This window comes from Actinia tenebrosa, unplaced genomic scaffold (assembly GCF_029948245.1).
Source record: "Actinia tenebrosa isolate PJP-AT-01 unplaced genomic scaffold, QUT_ActTen_1.0 PGA_scaffold0__85_contigs__length_37466705, whole genome shotgun sequence".
Lineage (NCBI taxonomy): Eukaryota > Metazoa > Cnidaria > Anthozoa > Actiniaria > Actiniidae > Actinia > Actinia tenebrosa.
Window position 1 is genome coordinate 16,391 of NW_028292569.1, and position 18,657 is coordinate 35,047.

The following is an 18,657-nucleotide window of genomic DNA, read 5'->3' on the forward strand; positions in this document are numbered from 1 at the left end:
CATAATAATTTGACATGATCATGTCATTCCCTAGAGTATTCTTTCTTTGTTTAACATACCATGATCACTTGATGGCAGCAACGTTGAGTTGGATAGCAGAAACAATAGACCAGTTTCGAATTCCAAATTACCGCTGTGTTCCTTGATTACAGACTCATTTGCACAGGGTTAGCCTCGCATCAGTGTTTAAATATTCACAAATACCAACGGTAAAGTAAAGAATGCACAACTTCAACAATACAAACACTTTGAAACTCGACGGACCTTGACTGGAACATGTGAATATTCTGCACAAACTCGAGGCTAACCCTGTGCAAATGAGTCTGTAATCAAGGAACACAGCGGTAATTTGGAATTCGAAACTGGTCTATTCAATCATTTTACACGAGAAACAAATCAATTCTCCAGAATAAAGGTATTCTATTGTTCTACTTAAGTTCTTCTACCATGATGACAGTGAATTCGAATAGTTCAGATGGCAGACAGTTTTATTTTTTAATGCTCTTTATTTTAGCACTTTTGTTACACATTCGTGTACATAATTATGTACTTCATTTAATTATTTTCATCTGATTGTTATCTAAATGACAACACAACAATCTACCCTGCATTTCAGAGACTATAACTCCAATGCTTCTCGTAGGCTCTTGCAACAATAGAGGGCAAACGATTAATCCGTGAAACACTAATTACTAAATAGTACAAAATAGTGCTGATTAAACAATAGAAAACAATGGAATGCGCATGAAATTGTGCTATTTAGTATTTCTAAAGTATCACAGTTATATTGTTTGCACTCTGTGAAACCTGTATGATCAACACTTGAGCATGAGAGCCTCTGGAATCCAGGGTAATAAGATCACCTGAATTTAAATTTTCATCATGGAAGTTATCAATAACATTATCCCTATTAGTATAATATTAATAGCCTTGAATTTGATTAGTATTTAAGAAAAAAACAATTTCATTTTGATGCTCATCTCTACAGCACGTATGGATGAACCTCCCTTGCATTTGGAGATATCCCTGTAATAGTGCTTGACAACAGTCGCATTTCCATTAGGTTAGCTCAAAGTTTTCCAATTTTTCAAAAAAGGCAAAAAATGTAGATGGCGAACTCTACCAAGAAAAATTTATTTCAATTTTCTATACAATTGGATCAAAAAATTATTTTATCAGACCCCAAAACAATGTCTGGGTAGAATACAAAGAATTCAGAAATGTAGTGAAAGTTTGTGCTGACATCGCCTATTGATATTAAAATGTGCCAACCAGAGATCTCATTGGCTACTGAAACAAAGAGATCTTTTGTTTTAATGATTGGCAAATTTTAATGAGAAAAGATTGCTGACGTCAATGTTTGTAAACAGTGAATAACACTATAATAGTATTATATGTATTATATGTAGTGCAAGTTTCTGTTTAAAAAAATCTTATGGAACTCAGTAAGTTCTTTGAAGAATGAACTATAGACCTCGATCACACAGCGTCATGTTTATTCCCATGAGAATGAAAACCTTTGTTTAAACCTATGTAACTTCATTCTGAAAAAATTTACCGCTACAGTTGACATGGTTGCCGCATGAGAAAGGCCCATGCTATAATTATTATGTTAACATAACTAGAAAAGATTTGATAGTATGTATGTGAACAATTATTATCCAGTAGAACCAAATGACCTCTGAGATCCTTTGGGATCATCAAATCTGTCCATTGTCGTAATACTGAACACAGCCATTATTCCAAAGAACAGAATCAATAGAAGTATTCCAGTAGTGAATAAACCCATAAGAATTGGAATAGAAAAGAATCCAACACAGTCATAGCTATAGGAGAACTTGTTATTCTTTATACGATATGGCTGAATCTGAAAAGTAAAGATTAGATTTAGCGACTGTTTTACTGCTATTTTCAATATACATGAATTCATGTAATATATTGTGAGTTGTTTATTACAATAATTTGTTTTTTTACACTGCCACCAGTCAAAAACATAAGAGGTACTGTCTGACTCATGATTTTTACGGTTACCGACTGAAGCAAAAAAGCAAATTTCTGTTTTGATTTTTGAATTAGGTGTAAATAAAGTATGGCTGAAAGAATGAAATAATTTAATAATAAGAGATAACTACAAGGAGCTAAAAACTAGTGTGAGCTGCGTCGGTGTTTCTAATGAAACAGTAATGATAAAAAGGTAAATTATACACTGCGAAAAGATGAAAAAACTTGAAAAAACTTACTGACTTAAGGTGACTGCCTACTTTTGAAAGTTGGATTTGAGCCCACGATGTGCGTGCACTCAAAAACCACTGAAAAATCTATGAGATTTTATTGAAGAACCATACGCGTTTTGAGCTTCAACAGGGCAATATCCTCACATTTCACACGGGATATTTTTTAATAGCTCATTCAAAAAACTCTTAAAAATCTAGGTTATATGGAAAAAGTTTATATTTCTAACACATGAAAAAATAGATTTTTGTAGGAAATTTTGTTCGACTTAATGAGATTTCTTAAGAGCACCGAAACTACAAAATATGACAAATCAATATATCTCTTTGACTTTTTGTCAAAAATATCCATGTATTATTGTAGAATGATTGACTAGCCTTCATTCGTGCAATCATATAGTCTGCAAATAACTATTATCTTATGAATCTTAATTTTTTTCTAATCACTTCCTAGTGGCGCAAGTTTTGCTCCAAAAGCTCGCACGTAGGCTTCCATTAAATGCTGATTATCTCGAAAACAAGCTTGGGACACCCAATTTGTCTTTACAGATTTGGAATCAGCATTAAATTTCAATTCAGAAAATTGAAGTTTTAAAAAAAGTTTAAATTGTTTTCCAAGAGTAGGCAGTCAACTTAATAATTCAATATGTAATTCCAATACCTGAAAGTTTAAGAAGCTCAAAGAGTAGTTCCCGCCGATAAAAGTTGAGTTATAGCAGTGATAGGACATCTTAAGAGGAACATGGATTTCCTTGTCGCAGGGGAACACAATCGGTTTATCGACTGATACGTCGCCAGCTTTGCGCTTTATTGTTGCACTAAGTTTCACACATTTCCAATCTGACCGGGTAACGTTGAAATCACCTCTGTTGTAATAAAAGATAAGTTTTCGTTAGAACAATCTGAAATGCATCTCAAAAGTGGTTGGTTTATTTACAAAGAAAAATACTTGTAACTGCAAGCCGTCGATTAGCGTGAGTGAAAACGCTCTATCGTTGTGCAGGAGCTTGTGGTTCAAGCCATGGCCAGAACAACACCCAGGGTCTTAAAATTGCTGAAGAAAAGGTAATGCCTTTGTAATTTAAAAGAGGACCACTAGTTTATCAGTTTTATTACTCTTAAGTTTCATCCTTTATAAACAAAGTTGATTATTTATTTTAAGTCATTGTTTGTACAATGTTCTCAAGCTTGTTAGCTTGGTTTTAAAATTTAAAAATAGCCTTATGAGTAAAAAACTCATAAACTCAAAAACATTCAAATTTTTTGAACCCTGAAACAATTTTGATATGATCTATGTCAGGGCACAGCTAAGTTACTAATCAAATTGCAAGTAGTTAGTTTTGCAGGGGGTTATTTGAGGCCAAAAAATTGAACCCCGAGACCACAGAAGTGAGCGTACAATGTACTATATAGTGTACTATAATGTACTATATGCTACTGCTGTACACCACTCTTGATTCCCTACAGTGATTAATGTATAAAAAGCACATACCTCAATCAGTAAACATCTACAATGCCATTAGTATAAGTTAAAAACCTTTATATCATGTTACACTTACCTCAGTTTTAATACAACAAAGCCACCGTCTTTCAATAACATGGTGAAGCTGAAAAAATCAATAAGGAAGCTATGTTGTAATTATTATAAAGTTACTTTGATTGATAAACTTTAGTGGATAGTTGTAGAACGATTGAGAAAGTTTCATGCATTTCATATGTGAGAAAATATATATAGATAGATAGATAGATAGATAGCCAATTATAGTGTTTATATACAGAAGGAATATAAATAAACATCTTTATCTTGGGCGTAATGTTTTCGCATTTCAGACCACGTGCCATTCTTTTGAATATCATTTCTTTGTTTAACGGTTACACATGAGAAGGCACCTTAATATGGTTACAACACAAACAAAGAATCTTATTCTCAAGAGAGTGACACCTGGTCTGAAAAGGGAAAACATTGCACAAGGTAAAGAGTTGTATATGCATTCCTTCCTACATTAGGGGTGACTTGTGGAAGACTTTACCTTACACTTGAGTAGTTTGAACAATCTGATTCCACAGTGCCACTGATATCACTCATGTTGAAGAAATTGAATGTCTCATTGAAATGTCTCAAGTATAGTCCCTTCATGTACACAAACACACATGATCCATTGGCAAATAGGGTGTTATTTAGATACACAATGTCAACACTTTTGTTTTCGCTACTGTCTGCTTCGACATCTCTTCTAAATCTGTCATGTGGGAGTGATGAAATTTCTTCTGCTTCCACCAAGTTACTGACATCCTGCAGAAGAGTAAAGCATCAAAATAAGTATTTGTTTGTATGAGCCACCAGTTGGTAAGAGCGTCCGTCTGTTCCTCTTACAGCATGCGCTTATTTGAGATACACAGTCGATATGATACATGTGTTAGAAGCCTCCATACTTTCTGTCAGTGCAACAGTTTATGAACATTCTATATGTACTCATCTATCATGTACTACTTTTTCGTGAGATTCTACCAGCTCACTAGATACACTGTGCTGACGAGGCCCAATACAGGCCAAAACAGCTGTCCATGGTTTCTAGTTGAGCTGGCTCATTTTACACGACTTGAAGTTGTGAAAGGCCCATTGGCCCTCATCTTCAGTCATTTCATATAAGGCTCGTAATTTACCTATTACACATGTTCTTATACGATTTCCAAGCCCATCCCACATGGCTTACAGCCTCATCTATCATGCACATTCTATATGTTGTATCACTAGATAAATTTGATAGCCTATGTGCTCGAGCACAAATCTCTAGCACAAAGCATGATGGGAATCTGAGTACTACGCAAATTAGAACAAGAAAATCAATAGAATTATCAGGAAAAACTTTCTCTGTTGAAATACTTACAGTTTCATAGAAAATGTCTAAGGAAAAATTGTCAGAGGGATTTTTAGAAGAGCTGAAAAACTGTAAGTACTCGGTTTTTCCATCATGCTTTGTGTTAGAGATCCGTGCTCATGTACATTGGCTATTAACACACTTTCCATTTAGGATGTTCTATGTTTTTGAAAGTGACAACGATTTTGGTAATTTATAAAAAAGTAAAAATGGGACATATCTTATGTAGGAATTCAAAATTTAGTTAGAAAATCTTAAATTAATAATTACTCTTTATACTGTAAGTCATATGTCTCAGTGAAATCAAAGTGCACTCTATACAATACCTTATTAGGTGCTTGTGCAGTCAGGATGCAAGTATAGGATGTCCCAAGTTTGGAAATTTCTTTAGTTACCATGGCAATCACCTCATCTGTATAAAATGCAATAGGACGTTACTGGTTTATTTTACATTTTACATTAACCATACTGTAGTGAAGCAACAATACAATCTTTTCCAAGAGATTTCACTAATTGCTAAAGGAAAAGCTGTTGTTGTTTTTCCCTACACCATGATAACTGTGAAAACATGCACCTGTAAAACTTATATACCCACCATTTTCTTTAAAAGCAAGTTCAGCACTTTCATGGTAACTGAAAATATAAAGAGAGAAATATGAAGTGTTGACACAACATTTAATAAGGAGGGATAATTAATATTATTAGTATAATATTAGGCTTGAATATAGAGTTTCTCGCACTGTGATTGGTCAAATGACTAGCAATTCCGAGACGATAGTTTGCTAAAGCGGAAGTAATACTAAAACTCTTCTTTTAGCCTTCATTTTGTCCTTTCTCTGATATTGAAGTCTAAAAATATGCTAAAACAATTTTTCACCTCTCAGGCTCAGTGAATATGACGAAAATTTACCTCACCACTTGAAGCCTTGTGGTTCAGTAAATATTCAAAGATATTTACTTCGCCTTTGCTGAATAATCATTAAAAAGTAATAATTTCATGGCACCCCAGAAAGTTTTGATGCTTTACAAAGGTAAACTAATCTAAAATCTACTGAATGAATAAATAAGTTAATAATAATAACATTTTTGTTGATTAACTTCTGCTCACCTCAATTCAACAGGGTGAAGATTAATGATGAAAACATTTGTCACTTTGTCATCAAGCAGGTAATTCTCTGCTTTAAATGACTTCAGCTCTGTTTAAATAAACCAAAAACACTTACATGTCAAACACATAGGCCTGAATTCAATGAGGAAGCAAGGGTGGTGTGCGCTGCCTCACACCAATACGACCCAGGTTTGAGTCCTGCCAGTCTCAGTGTTGTATATGAGTACAGATGTTACATATTATGTGAGTACAGTTGTTTTTGGGTTCTCTGCTTATATGGTTTTTCTCTGGGTTCTCCAGTTTTCCTTCTCCACTTTCCAAAAATCAACTTCTAAATAGGCCACTTGCATTATAGTCATTTACTACCACTTTATCAGACTCCCTTGCACACTTTCTTTTGTTCAATTAATTACCACTAATATTGACTCACTATTCTCATGAGGAAATACAAATTTGAATAACAAAGAAAATTCACAAAGCATTTTGGTAGTGGGAGTAAAATGATGCCATCATGCAAATGACCTATTGCAATTTGATCTTTGGGCTTTCACCTAGTTTGGAGCCTAGCTCTGATTGTCCAAAGTTGCATGTGATACAACAGCCAAAGCTTAATTGAATAAACAGATTACATTGCCATCTAGCTTGAGTTCAAACAACTCCATAATATAAGACATGATGTTCACAAAAGGTGTTTGTACCCAAGCTAGACCAAAATGCATCATGCTGCAGTATATCATGACATATCCCTCTCATTCAATATTCTACATAACTGATTAGTCCTGGACTCATACTTATGTGCTTTGGAAATTATAAATCAGATTTATAACCTACCATCTCCTTTGACAATCATAACTTTTCCTTTAATGTTTTCCTTGACATATTCTATCAGGTCACTTGTTACTCCACTTGTTTCAACCTCAACTGATGGCAACACCACTGAAGAATTTGCCTTCTGTATAGCAAACTTGAGATTGGAGAAGGCATCGCCATGGCTACCAGTACTATAGGCATCTCCGTAACGAGTGACATCATCAATACTTAACTATGATGGAAAGAAGAGAAAACGAGAACACTTGTGAGTAACATAGTCATTATATATAATTCAGTAGGAAATAAAAATAAAGTTTGTTTTGTTAAATATAAACCATTCGTCATTCCCTGGAATATCATTTCTTTGTTTAACCAATTTGCTTGAGAAAACACATGAATATGAATACAACTCAAACAAAGAATCTTAATCTCAGCAGAATGACATGTGGTCTGAAATAGGAAAATGTTACGACCAAGCTGAAGAGGTCTATTGACAGTATACAACATCTAGCCTTTCGATAGGGTCATGTCAGAGATTAATTATTAAATTAGTGTACTGTACTCACCCTGTCTTGAAGAAACAAAATTACAGACTGTGTTTTCTGTAAAACATTTCTAAGGTATTTCTCTTTGAAGTCTTGAGCAGACACTGTATGTCCAGCTAATAATGGCTTCTCAGGTGACAGAGGGCTATGGCAAGAGAAAGAAAAAAAGGGGTTGGAAGTTAAAATAAAATTCTTCGAAAATGAATATCAATAACATGAGCTTTCATAAGCTTACTTTCATAAATAAAATAAATGTTTGTCAACATATAAGCCTTAAATTTAAAAACAGTTGCTTTGATGAGAATAATTTCTTATCTTCTACCAAGGAAATATTTTAAAACTAAATTGAAAATTCTGCACAGAAATTAATAGGGTTTTTCATAATACTTGACGAAAATAATTTGCTTTATACAAGTATTCTTTCATATGGTTCTTCTGCAGAATTTGAAATCGAATTTTCTTGCTAACGAATAAGCCGATCTTTGTTTCCAAGTTTTAGTATGAAACTAAACGATTTAAAGCATTTCTTTCGTTGACAAAAACATCATGGAATAGACGAAATAACTTTTGAAAATACAAGAGAAATAGAAAACACCAGGTGAAATGTATTGGTCAGTGATTCTTGTCAAGAATTCAAAATCATAGCGATATCTTGCTTACTTGTAAACGAAAAAGAATGAATAGATCGTTAGTGTATTACCTGTCCTTCGACCACATGAATACGGGTACATGAGATGCAAATATAAGCGAATAATGACAAAATAAGAGAGAGAGAAACCATACTAGGTTGTGCCTAATGGCCGCCATCTTGAATAAGAAGATCATATCATGTGACCTCCTGTATGGGCAAAAGAGGAAACCTGTAGGGGTGGGGGGTGGTGGGTTGTGGGTAGATCAGACAGTCGCATATATTTTATTTTATATATTAAGTATTAAATATATTGAATATACACAAGAGAAAATGAACCAAGAGAAGGAATCTCTGGTATTCGTGTTTGTAACCACCGTCTGATGCTATTTTTTGCATATGTTCCTAAAAATAGAATCAATGATTTCAACTAAAAATAGCATCAAAGAGTGTTTGATATATATGGAGCGGGAATTCCTTCTCTTAGTTAATTTTCTCTTGATATTTTAGATTTTCTTATTACTGGAATTACCAGTTACAGTAAGTCATAAGACCTCATAGGTTACATTACATAATCACGTAACGTCGATTAACAAACTTTTTTCTTTTCAAAAAATTCATAAATTTCATCAAAATTGATGTCATCAATGCGTTCATTTATCCTTTTACTTTATAGACATCACCTTACAAAAACAGTTCTTGGATTTATTTTAACAATTTAGACAAAAATGCAATCTATTGTGGTAAATACACGTGTCTAACTCGTCCATTCGGGTCACAAATTCTTTCCAAGTTCATTGCTTCAAAAAGTAAAGCCGAGGCTTCTCTTCTCAAAATGGCCGCTTCACTCGCAGCTTGTTGTTGGATTTCCCGCCTTTTTTCCGGGTCCTTTTCATGTGCATACGCGTCCGCTAAGTCACGTGACGACTCTTCTTCCACGGGATTGGATAATTTTTCTCTATAATATCGTAGCTTGTCAGAAATGTTGGAGGGGACCCTTTGTACTTCTCTTTCTATCGCTTTCTCTGTTTCTTTTTTTCCTAAATAATTATTTTTGTTCCCAGAATTCGTAGCAACATTAGTTCTTGCTCCAGGAGGTATCATGTAGTTAAACCGCCTATCGTTTCTCCCGATTCTTGTCATGCGTGCTGGTAGTTGGTTCTCATTTAAAGTCGGTTCCTCGCGCAAGGACTTTGCGTTCGTCTCTGCTTTTCTCCCATGTACATCATCACCGTCTTCTTTTCTATTCTCCTTTTTACCGACAGGTAAAGTAGAAGCTGTAAAATAGTCCTCTAAATTACCTTCATTTTGACCGCTCTTTTCGTTATCGACTTTGTGCCGTAGCAGTCCTTCGTCATGGTCGTGGTTTATTTGGTTTTTGTGCTGTTGTTCCTTATCATTCGCTTGCGTTAACTGAGGTCTATAAAGGCATTCAACAGGTTCGTATAGCTCAGGGGATATTCCGCTCGATTCGTCATTCATATCTTCATTACCAAGTAAAACATTCAACTTTTTCTCTTGGATTTTCTCTTTTTCATCACTGGGTCGTTCCTTTGAGTCTTCGTTAGATAAGAAGTCCTCTACAGTCAGATGTTTTTTCGTAGCTTTTTCATTGTTATTTATATCAGAATCCCTGGTATTTTCATCTAGGATTTTATCTTCCGTCTTTACTTTCCTTCTCTCCTCCGCCAACACGTCTCCTTTCAAATTATCTTGCCAGATATCATCCACCATCTTTTTTAAATCTTCTTTTACTACTTGATTTTTATTGTTGCCTTCATTACCTTCCTCAACGGAAAGAGGGTCTTTATTCTTTTCAAACCCTTTTCCTTTGGGAAGATTTTCTATATGATCTGAAGAAATTCTTTCAAATGAGGAATTCAAACTCCTCAGATCCAGTTCTGGAATTTCCATTTTTTGTCTACTGGACTTGGCGGAGCCGGGTACGGGAGGAAGGCGTAAACTGTCTTCATAATCAACACTTATATCACCATAATCACCGTACATCTCAGGAATTCTTAGATCTCCCAAGCTGTGAGAAAGCCTTGAGCTTCTCGCTGATGAAGGACTACGTCCAAGACTCAACCCTAAAGAGATGGATTCGCTCGAATGTCGATCACTTTCCATTTCTCTTGCAGTTAAACTTTGACTCAGCATCTGGAGTTCTCCGGCGAGTTTTGCTCTTTCGCTAAGAGCTAAAGTAAGCCTTTTCTTGTACTGCTCTAGTTGATTCCTCTCCAAGGTTATGATTGTTTGCTGCATATTTTGGACCTCATTATCCTGTTGGTGCGACGAGCCAAATCGAAGAGGAGCTTCTCTTTCTTTTCTCGTATCATGATGCATCGAAGGTCTTTCCAATCTTCTTTCTTCGTCTAAGTTTTGTATCTTATCTCCTGATTGCCTTCCCTTGTCTTGTGTAGTAGAGTAACAATAAGAATATTCGGCCTCTTGCCCACTAGTTGGAAGGGGATTTGCGCTCTGATATCTTTTCATACTATTAAGACAAGCTTTTCTTCTTAAATCTTCTTCAATGTTACTCGAAAGTCGCCGTCTACCACCACCATGCCTTGTTCTACTTCTGTCTTGGCGAAGATGGTCACTGTGATCCGGAGAGCTGTGTCGGCGAGGCTCCTTCGAAGGCAGGGGAGCCATCGGCCGCTGCTGTAATGATGTTGCTCTTTTTTGATAACTATGAGCCGGCTCGTGAGAAAAGTATATTTCGTTCGAAAAACTAGGCTCCAGCCCTCTGTGATCATCCTCAAACCCTTTGTTCTCCATTCCTTGAGTTTTGCCTTGTTTTACTGGTTTCGTTTGGTGCGAGTTTGTACCATTGTAGTGTCCATCGAGAGATTCCTTACTTGTCGATAAGTGACTGTTTTGAAGAAGATTTTCCTTTGAACCGGACATTTTCGTGTCTTCAAAATTTCTGCAGTTTTGAAAACCCTTTATAAGCAAATGTATTTGTCAAAAAACCGTTCAGGAGTGAAATCTTAAAGTCGGAGTCCATTAAGAGACATGAAAGTTGGACAAATACGTAGTAGATATGCCATGGCGTCTATTGCCTAAACATGTCAAACTTCAGCCAAGTTTGTGGTGTGTATATAATGAGTACCAACAGGTACCTGCCATAGGGTTTAGATACGCTAATGCCATTTGAGTATCAACATAAACAAGAATAATAGCGGTGAAAACTTCAGAGAATCATCTTAAAGACTAAGGAGAACAGAAATATTTATTTAGAATTCAAATGGTGTAGTATTGTGTGTTTGTACAAGTAAGTTCAGGGCTGGTTTAATATTCACAGATTTTCAAAACATTTGTTTAGCTGTTTAATAGTTTTTGAGCTCTTTAGTTTTCTATTCGAAAAATAATTTTCTTTGTCTTTGCCTTTTTATGATGAGTTAAAAGTAAGGTCGGTATGATATGTTTTGTATAGTTTTTTGCAAAAACCTTTGAAATTTGAAAACATTTATATTTCATTGTAATATTTTCCATTCTGTTCTCAATTGTTCCTGGGGCTTTTTCTCTCTCTCTCTTTTCCCTTTCCTTTCCTTTTTCCGTTTCTTCCATTTTCGTGTATTTTTTGTCCACGGTCGACCTCATCATCTCTTGATATTACTCTCTATTTACGTCGATTTGGCGCGGCGCGGTCAATAGTTAATTAATACTTATTAAAATATATATGTCATGCCCGTCTCTCAAAGCAAAACAATAAAATATAGCATATCTCTGCGCTCTTAGTTCCAGCTAGGTCCTGCTGTGGGGTCGCGGTTGACCTAAGCCACCCCCCGTATAGGAGATCGGGAATGCAACGAAACCACCATTTAGTCAATTGTTGGACATCGAGCTTGCGTATCTCTATGTTCGCATGGACCGTACGAATCAACAGAAGCCTTCTTTCTTTAGGCAATTAGCAGTACGAAAACCGCGGCTAGAGTTCCAATTAATTATTATTCTGTTCATGTCTCTGGTTTGGAATGTGCAGCAACATGCCAAAACAACTGCTGACTATAGAACAGTTTTGTCGTTAAGCCCCTATAATTTCTTACCCATAGATTGGCGGTTGCACGTTACGTCATGGCGGCCATATTGGTGGTATTTATTGAAGATTTCTCATTATAATTCTCTTTTTACGATAACTTACAAATTTCTCGACTACGCCTCGTGGATCCACACTACTTGGACAATTTGATGACGCAATTTATCGTCAATAAGTGGACAGACACATAAAAAACTGATGCCTATTTGTTGATTTAACTGACATCCAACAAGGCCGCCATGGCTTCTCGACTCGGAAATTACTGAAAAACGCCTAGCTATTTTCACAAAAATAGTTTGCATGAAAAAATGAGAATAACACAAGTATAATGACATGAGTAAAACTTGAAATAAACAAGACGAAAAGATCTCTCATTAACGATTAGAACCTAAAATTGTGTTAACTGATCCCAAAATATTGATATCAAAATTATACCCCCGAGACATCCACAGAGGCTGAGGCGCCGTATGACCACAGACCACATAGCGACACATCTCATTCATTTCTTTTGTATCTTTCTTTTTGCCTCGTCTTTCCTTCAATTCTATCCTTTAAACTAGCGTACTTATCACTACGAGTCCATTTTCATATATAATTTCTGATATAATCCCTTGGTGTTCGCATGGACCCCTTGGACCGAACAGATTTGAGATCTAGCTATCGTATTATCTTTATCTTCCTAAGCCTGCCTTGCGCCGCTGGAAGGTAGCTGAGTATCTGACCAATAGCATCGCTCCATATATATAAAGCAACACAAAAATGGTGACATCATTGAAGATTGACCAATAGCATCACTCCGCCATATAAGGCAAAATCAAAATGGTGTCATCATTGAGGATTGACCAATAGCATCACTCCATTTAAGGCAGAACTAAAAGTAGTGACGTCATTGAAGATTGACCAATAGGATCATTTCACATAAGACGCGGAACTTTAAAGGCAACGTCATTCAATTCGTCATTCAAAAATTAACCAATAGGATCATTCCATAAAAAATAGAAATAAAAAGGCGAAAAGGATTTAAATTTTTAATGATTTCGATGAATGCGTATAAACTAGTTTATATCAATAAATCATGATGTCATTACATTTGCTTCTTTCCGTTAACTGGACTGAATTACAGCCAACCGTTAATTAATTATAAATTGTTATCAAAATAACGGCTTAAATTTAGCAATGGGAGTACTTTATTTTACCTGAACACACTAATTCCAATCTTGCCGGCAACTGGCATCTTCAGAGCGGCAGGTGTGTCAGTAAGAGTGCTGTGTTTGTAATAAGTAAGTCTCCGTCACTCCGTTACACATTACTATTTGCAGTGAAGATCCTTGATAATTTCTTGTCCAGATTTTTATTTCAATTCTGTCAGGACTAAGATATCTGCTGTCATTTTTACATCTAGAAGTGACATGGTAGATAGATAAGCCAGTTGGCTTTGGCCAACGGAGCGAGCTATTTTATTAATTAACAAACTCAACTGCTTATGACATCTTAGTACGTTATCTTGGTTATCTGCAAGGTGAATAAGAATGCTAAATTGAAGGCCAAAAGCAGGCGCAAAGACAAAGGGACGTGTGAATGACTATGTACAAGGGCAAGAACGAAATGTTTCCAATTGTACAATCATGTTGTAATCCTCAAGAGGAGAAACTGAAGAATAAGGATACGAAGCAAAAGAGCAAGGACAAAAAACGGCAAGGCTTGCCTTCGATTTTAAAAGAAAAAAACAAGAAAACAGGAAAAAAAGAGATGAAACACCAAACGTCTCCCATTCTCCCAGTTATAGATCTTCGAGTTCAATTTCATGCGAGCTGTGAAGTTGGAGTGAAGACTGATAATGATAATGATTCTACGAAAGAGAAGCTCCCAAATATAGACGAGAAGTGCCCTAATTACTTGCAGATTGAAGTCGGTGGCAAAAAAGGTGGAAAAGTGGAGTGTACAATGGACAAGAACTACAAGATGCAACGAGAACTTGCTTTTGAACGACATTCACAGAATATCACTCGAGCAAAGTATTCTTACTTCAAGCCGATTCTCTCGCCTCAGCCGACAAGTAGACAACGCTTAAAGCACGAAAAACGAGACAAAAAACTCGAGGAAAGTCTTTATGTAGAGAAAAAGTACGAAAAAACGATAGATAATTGCACCAGTTGTCTAGAAGCTCAAGGTGATTACAAAAACGTAAAAGACAAATTACATAACATTCAGAGAGAATTTGTAAAACGCCACAAAATGAAGTCCATATCTTCAACAAATCCCTTCTCGCTATAAATATAATCTTGAAAGCACTTAAAAATCCAAAAAGAAATGCGAAAACCCTGCTACTATGGCGACAAGAAACATTTGAACTGAAATCTGTGAAATCTTCTAAGAGATTCTTTGCCAATAGTCCATTATTTTCTGTTCATAACCAGCTTTGTTAATTAGACAATTTACAACATCAAAGTACTTCTTCCTAGTGTTATATATAAAGAATCTATTATTGCCCTCAACGTGAATTCATCAGGTCATAACAAGCAATAATGCCAGTAGAAAGTTTGACCGACCAATGCTTGTTTTTATTTCAACATGTTTTAAAATTGTATTAATAATTAACTAAACTAAATAAATGTGTTCTTGAATATGTTTTGTTGAGAGACTGAAGAATATCTACTGCTGTCTGTGTCTATTTCCTCTTAACATTTTTTTTAACTGGCACAAAGGCACCCCCCTCTCTCTCTCTCTCTCTCTCTCTCTCTCTCTCTCTCTCTCTCTCTCCTTCCCATGCATCCTATACAATATTGAATGCTTCTCTGGTCTCCAGTCTCACGCTATTTCGGTAGGCTGGAGAGAAGACGTTTTTCATACAATATTCAGTGATGAACTTGCTTACTCTAGTTGAAAGAACTTGATATGTGTTTGATTTCTGCGGCCATATAATCATTTCATGCTGGTCGTTATGATAAATACTAGGACAGCAGAGGCATATATCTTATGGAATCTACCCAAAAACATCACATTTTTAATATTAGCCTTAATTGTTAACCCAAATGAGAAGTCATACTTCGAAGATAGATGCGGTCTCTCATTATCGTATAATTTCATAGTATTCACATTGATTGTGCCCAAAAGTACTTCTCTTAGTGGTGCATGTATTCCAAGAAGCTACTTTCCAACTGTCTTTTCTTCGTTACAAGAGTTTTTTCCAACCCTCACCACCCTCTTTACTTTACTATTATTCTCCATGGGAACGACTCTGAAATGTTTTTTCCACAGAACCTACTTCCAAGAACCTACTTTCCAACAGTCTTTTCTTCGTTACAAGAGTTTTTTCCAACCCACACCACCCTCTTTACTTTACTATTTTTCTCCATGGAGACGACTCTAAAGTATTTTTTACATGCCTTTTAACTAAAAAACTCAACAACAGTCAAGCGATATCAGAATAAGATGATTGTAAGTTTAGCACTTGATTTTCATTAAACCGAGAAACAGAGAGAGGAGTTTCCTTTTTTGTGTGTTTTGTCGATCGTACTTTTGGCTAGTTTTACCGTTCATTTACTGATGATAATATGCTTTGTTATCGAGGTCGTTTCGGCAGCTATTTTCTCTAGCGTGGATCTTATGCCGAAGCCCAAATTCCCTCATTTTATCCAAAGCCATCTTTTTATTGACGCTAAATCGATCCTGGTTCACTTTCGCCTCGAAGTCGCCATGATGCTTCAGTATGGCAGCTTTGTCATGTTTGTTGTCGAATGGCGGGAAATACGAGAAGCCGCGGTGCGAAGTACATACCGAAGTACGTACCAAAATCCCTCGATTCATGCTTGTGAGCCTGTCAGAAACAGCTTTATTCTTTTGCGTCTCGTAGTCTTTTCTCTTTTTTCTAATTTCCTTCATCATAGATTCTTCTTTTATTCGTCTTTCCATTTTAATGACATCTCTCGTTAGTTTAAATGCCAGCCCAAGAGGTAGCTCGTCCGCTCGAGTGAATCGTTCCAGTCTGTGTTCTCTGAATGAGATCTTTCCTTTTTTCTCATAATTTGTGTAAGGAAGTGTTGGGATTACTGTGGTTTCGGAGCGCTCAAAGACACTCTCGCTTTGTGGACAATACTTTTTCAGTAGAATTGGAGGAAGACTTTCAATCCTTCGTTTCTTGATACTTTCAAATTCCTGACTAGGAATGGTATTGTTGTCTCTTCTCGGCTGTATGCTCCTATCCATAGGTGTGTTATTTTGCGACTACCCGAGAACCAGGAGCCGTACTTTAAAACTGTGAAAGACCTCCTATTTCCTTGAGTAATAAGTTCTACATTCTTGATTTAATACTTATTAAAACGATAAAATCTTTCTCCCTTGAACACGAGTAATGAATCTTCTCCAGAACGTTAATGAGTCAAAAACAGACCTTACATTGATGAAGCAATCAAGTACGTCAAACGTCGTGTGAAAACAAGGAACAGGACTTCAATAATATAGACATAATAGAAAGAATAAAGGAAGGAAAACAAATAAAATGACTGCTATTTTAAATAAACAGTCCACTTAATTCTCGCGATGTGTTAAATGAAAGATTCACTTTATCAGTTCATTTAGTAGCTTTGAGCTTTCATAATGAGGCTGAGTAGTAATATATTTTTCAAGTGAACATTAAAATTCAAGACATTTTTTAAATGCTTACATAATTCAATTCAATCATAATTCAGTTAATTCGACCACCATCCCCTATTGTATCGACAAGGTAAGCAATTCGAAATACAGTGTTTTAAAATGACAAACAATAAAACAATGACAATTTTTCAATTGATTCGCGGTCGGCTGGATAAGCCGTCGTTCGTTCATGTGTGAGTTAGCCGTGCCGTGACTTTGATCAGTCCAGAGGTTTAATTTGTCATGGTTTCTGATAAATTATAAAATTAAAGCTGTTTGAATATCGATTAGGCTATTTCGTTTTCTCACATATTTTTTTTGAAATATTTCAAAGGATATATCGTTTAAAAAAGGTTGCCATAGCAATTAGCCTTTCTACAGAGACGACTTTGTAAACGAATTGATCATCAATAGGTTTTCTATTTGGTTCACCCCACATGCTGGGTATTCAGCGACAACAAATGACACAGATTTTTAATATTTAATTATACATTTTCTATTTTACATTTTGTAAACGTTTGGTAACACCATGGGGTAAAAAAATAGACTGTTGAATTTTTCAAATTTCCGATGGCTTAGTTTGGTATGTCTTCTCTTTTAAACCATTTCATCACGTATCATCATCATCATCATTTTATCATGTATCATCATCATCATTTCATCATGTATCACCATCATTATCATGTATCACTGTCGTGCATCACTATCGCGTATCACCATTGTATCGTTTATAAGCATGTATCATCATGTATTATCATCATCATGTATCATCATGTATCATCATCATGTATCATCATCATGTATCATCATCATGTATCATGGTCATGTATCATCACCATGTATCATCATCATGTATCATCATCATCATTTCATCATGTATCACCGTCATCATCACCATCATGCATCACTATCGTGTATCACCATTGTATTGTTTATAATCATGTGTCATCATCACTGGCCTCTTCAGTCATCACTAATCCTCCTCTTTTTTCCCAGAACCTGTTCCTTCTGGGTGCAACAGCTATTGAGGACAAACTGCAAGAGGTAAAATCACTTCTCATTGCAGCAATCAACTTGGTCACAGCTATACTTTTAATATAATGAAATAAATTTCGTATGTTTATTTCTTATTTCCCTTTTTCCTCTATTCTTTTTTTCAGAAAATATTTACGTTATTTATTATTTATCTATTTATTCATTCGTTCGTTTGTTTGTACATTCGTTTTTGTTTTTGTTTGTTTTTCGCATTGGTGGGTGCACATTTTTTATTGTATGGCTTATCAATTTTTATGAAATTTAATAATAAATTTGTTTCACATTTTGTGCGTGTAGTGATGTGTCATTTATTAAAATTCAATAAACTTCCAACAGCGACTGTAGAGTGCAAACAATATATCCGTGAAACTTTAGTATTGCATTGTTTTCTATTGTTTAATTAGCACTATTTTGTACTATTTAGTAATTAGTGTTTCACGGATTAATTGTTTGCACTCTAATGACTTTATAATTCTTCATAAATGTTTTACAAAGGTGTTTATGAATATAGGTACTTGTACTTGGCACCAATAGACCCTTTGCATGTGACGTCAAACTAGCTCAATTTGGACAACAAAACAAGAATTTCAACTTCCTGAGAATTGGAAACCTAGATTGTTATGTCCTCCAAACTGAGCTACATTCCGACGTGCTGCAAGGGGTCTTTTGAAAGTTTCCTTGAGTGACTACTAAACAATGAGTCCAAGTCGAGATGGGACTTGTGTCACACAGTGTTCACACAGTTACTTC

The 18,657-nt window shown here is 35.6% G+C and overlaps 4 protein-coding genes and 1 long non-coding RNA gene across 5 annotated transcripts; 2 read left to right on the plus strand and 3 right to left on the minus strand.

Moving 5' to 3' along the window:
• Positions 1 to 486: 486 nt before the first annotated feature.
• On the minus strand, positions 487 to 8,435 carry LOC116304306 (V-type proton ATPase subunit S1). Its single transcript, XM_031714016.2, has 10 exons — positions 8,274 to 8,435; positions 7,595 to 7,718; positions 7,050 to 7,260; positions 6,219 to 6,306; positions 5,706 to 5,743; positions 5,437 to 5,522; positions 4,262 to 4,524; positions 3,791 to 3,838; positions 2,893 to 3,097; positions 487 to 1,867 (listed from the first exon to the last, which is right to left on the minus strand). Exons 1-10 carry the CDS (start codon positions 8,396 to 8,398, stop codon positions 1,658 to 1,660), a joined length of 1,398 nt encoding a protein of 465 aa, XP_031569876.1. The 5' UTR covers positions 8,399 to 8,435; the 3' UTR covers positions 487 to 1,657.
• Positions 6,230 to 18,009, plus strand: LOC116304309 (uncharacterized). The gene is made up of 3 exons (XR_016119076.1): positions 6,230 to 6,277; positions 7,108 to 7,293; positions 17,869 to 18,009. It is a non-coding gene; the product is annotated as an uncharacterized LOC116304309 (long non-coding RNA).
• LOC116304377 (uncharacterized) lies at positions 8,483 to 11,258 on the minus strand. Its single transcript, XM_031714106.2, has one exon. It carries the CDS (start codon positions 11,106 to 11,108, stop codon positions 8,937 to 8,939), a length of 2,172 nt encoding a protein of 723 aa, XP_031569966.2. The 5' UTR covers positions 11,109 to 11,258; the 3' UTR covers positions 8,483 to 8,936.
• Positions 13,412 to 14,707, plus strand: LOC148913135 (uncharacterized). The gene has a single exon (XM_089027442.1). The coding sequence runs from the start codon at positions 13,819 to 13,821 to the stop codon at positions 14,512 to 14,514; it is 696 nt and encodes a 231-aa protein (XP_088883568.1). The 5' UTR covers positions 13,412 to 13,818; the 3' UTR covers positions 14,515 to 14,707.
• Positions 14,805 to 16,689, minus strand: LOC116304300 (uncharacterized). Its single transcript, XM_031714007.2, has one exon. The coding sequence runs from the start codon at positions 16,444 to 16,446 to the stop codon at positions 15,781 to 15,783; it is 666 nt and encodes a 221-aa protein (XP_031569867.2). The 5' UTR covers positions 16,447 to 16,689; the 3' UTR covers positions 14,805 to 15,780.
• Positions 18,010 to 18,657: the final 648 nt, after the last annotated feature.

Bases quoted from the DNA above. Each gene is read 5' to 3' on its own strand.
- LOC116304306 (XM_031714016.2), bottom strand. From the start codon at position 8,398: ATGATCTTCTTATTCAAGATGGCGGCCATTAGGCACAACCTAGTATGG. The intron at 5,523-5,705 runs GTGGGTATATAA...CATTTTATACAG, and splicing joins ACTTGCTTTTAAAGAAAATG to ATGAGGTGATTGCCATGGTA. The intron at 4,525-5,436 runs GTATTGTATAGA...ACTCTTCTGCAG, and splicing joins CTGCACAAGCACCTAATAAG to GATGTCAGTAACTTGGTGGA.
- LOC116304377 (XM_031714106.2), bottom strand. From the start codon at position 11,108: ATGTCCGGTTCAAAGGAAAATCTTCTTCAAAACAGTCACTTATCGACA.
- LOC148913135 (XM_089027442.1), top strand. From the start codon at position 13,819: ATGACTATGTACAAGGGCAAGAACGAAATGTTTCCAATTGTACAATCA.
- LOC116304300 (XM_031714007.2), bottom strand. From the start codon at position 16,446: ATGGATAGGAGCATACAGCCGAGAAGAGACAACAATACCATTCCTAGT.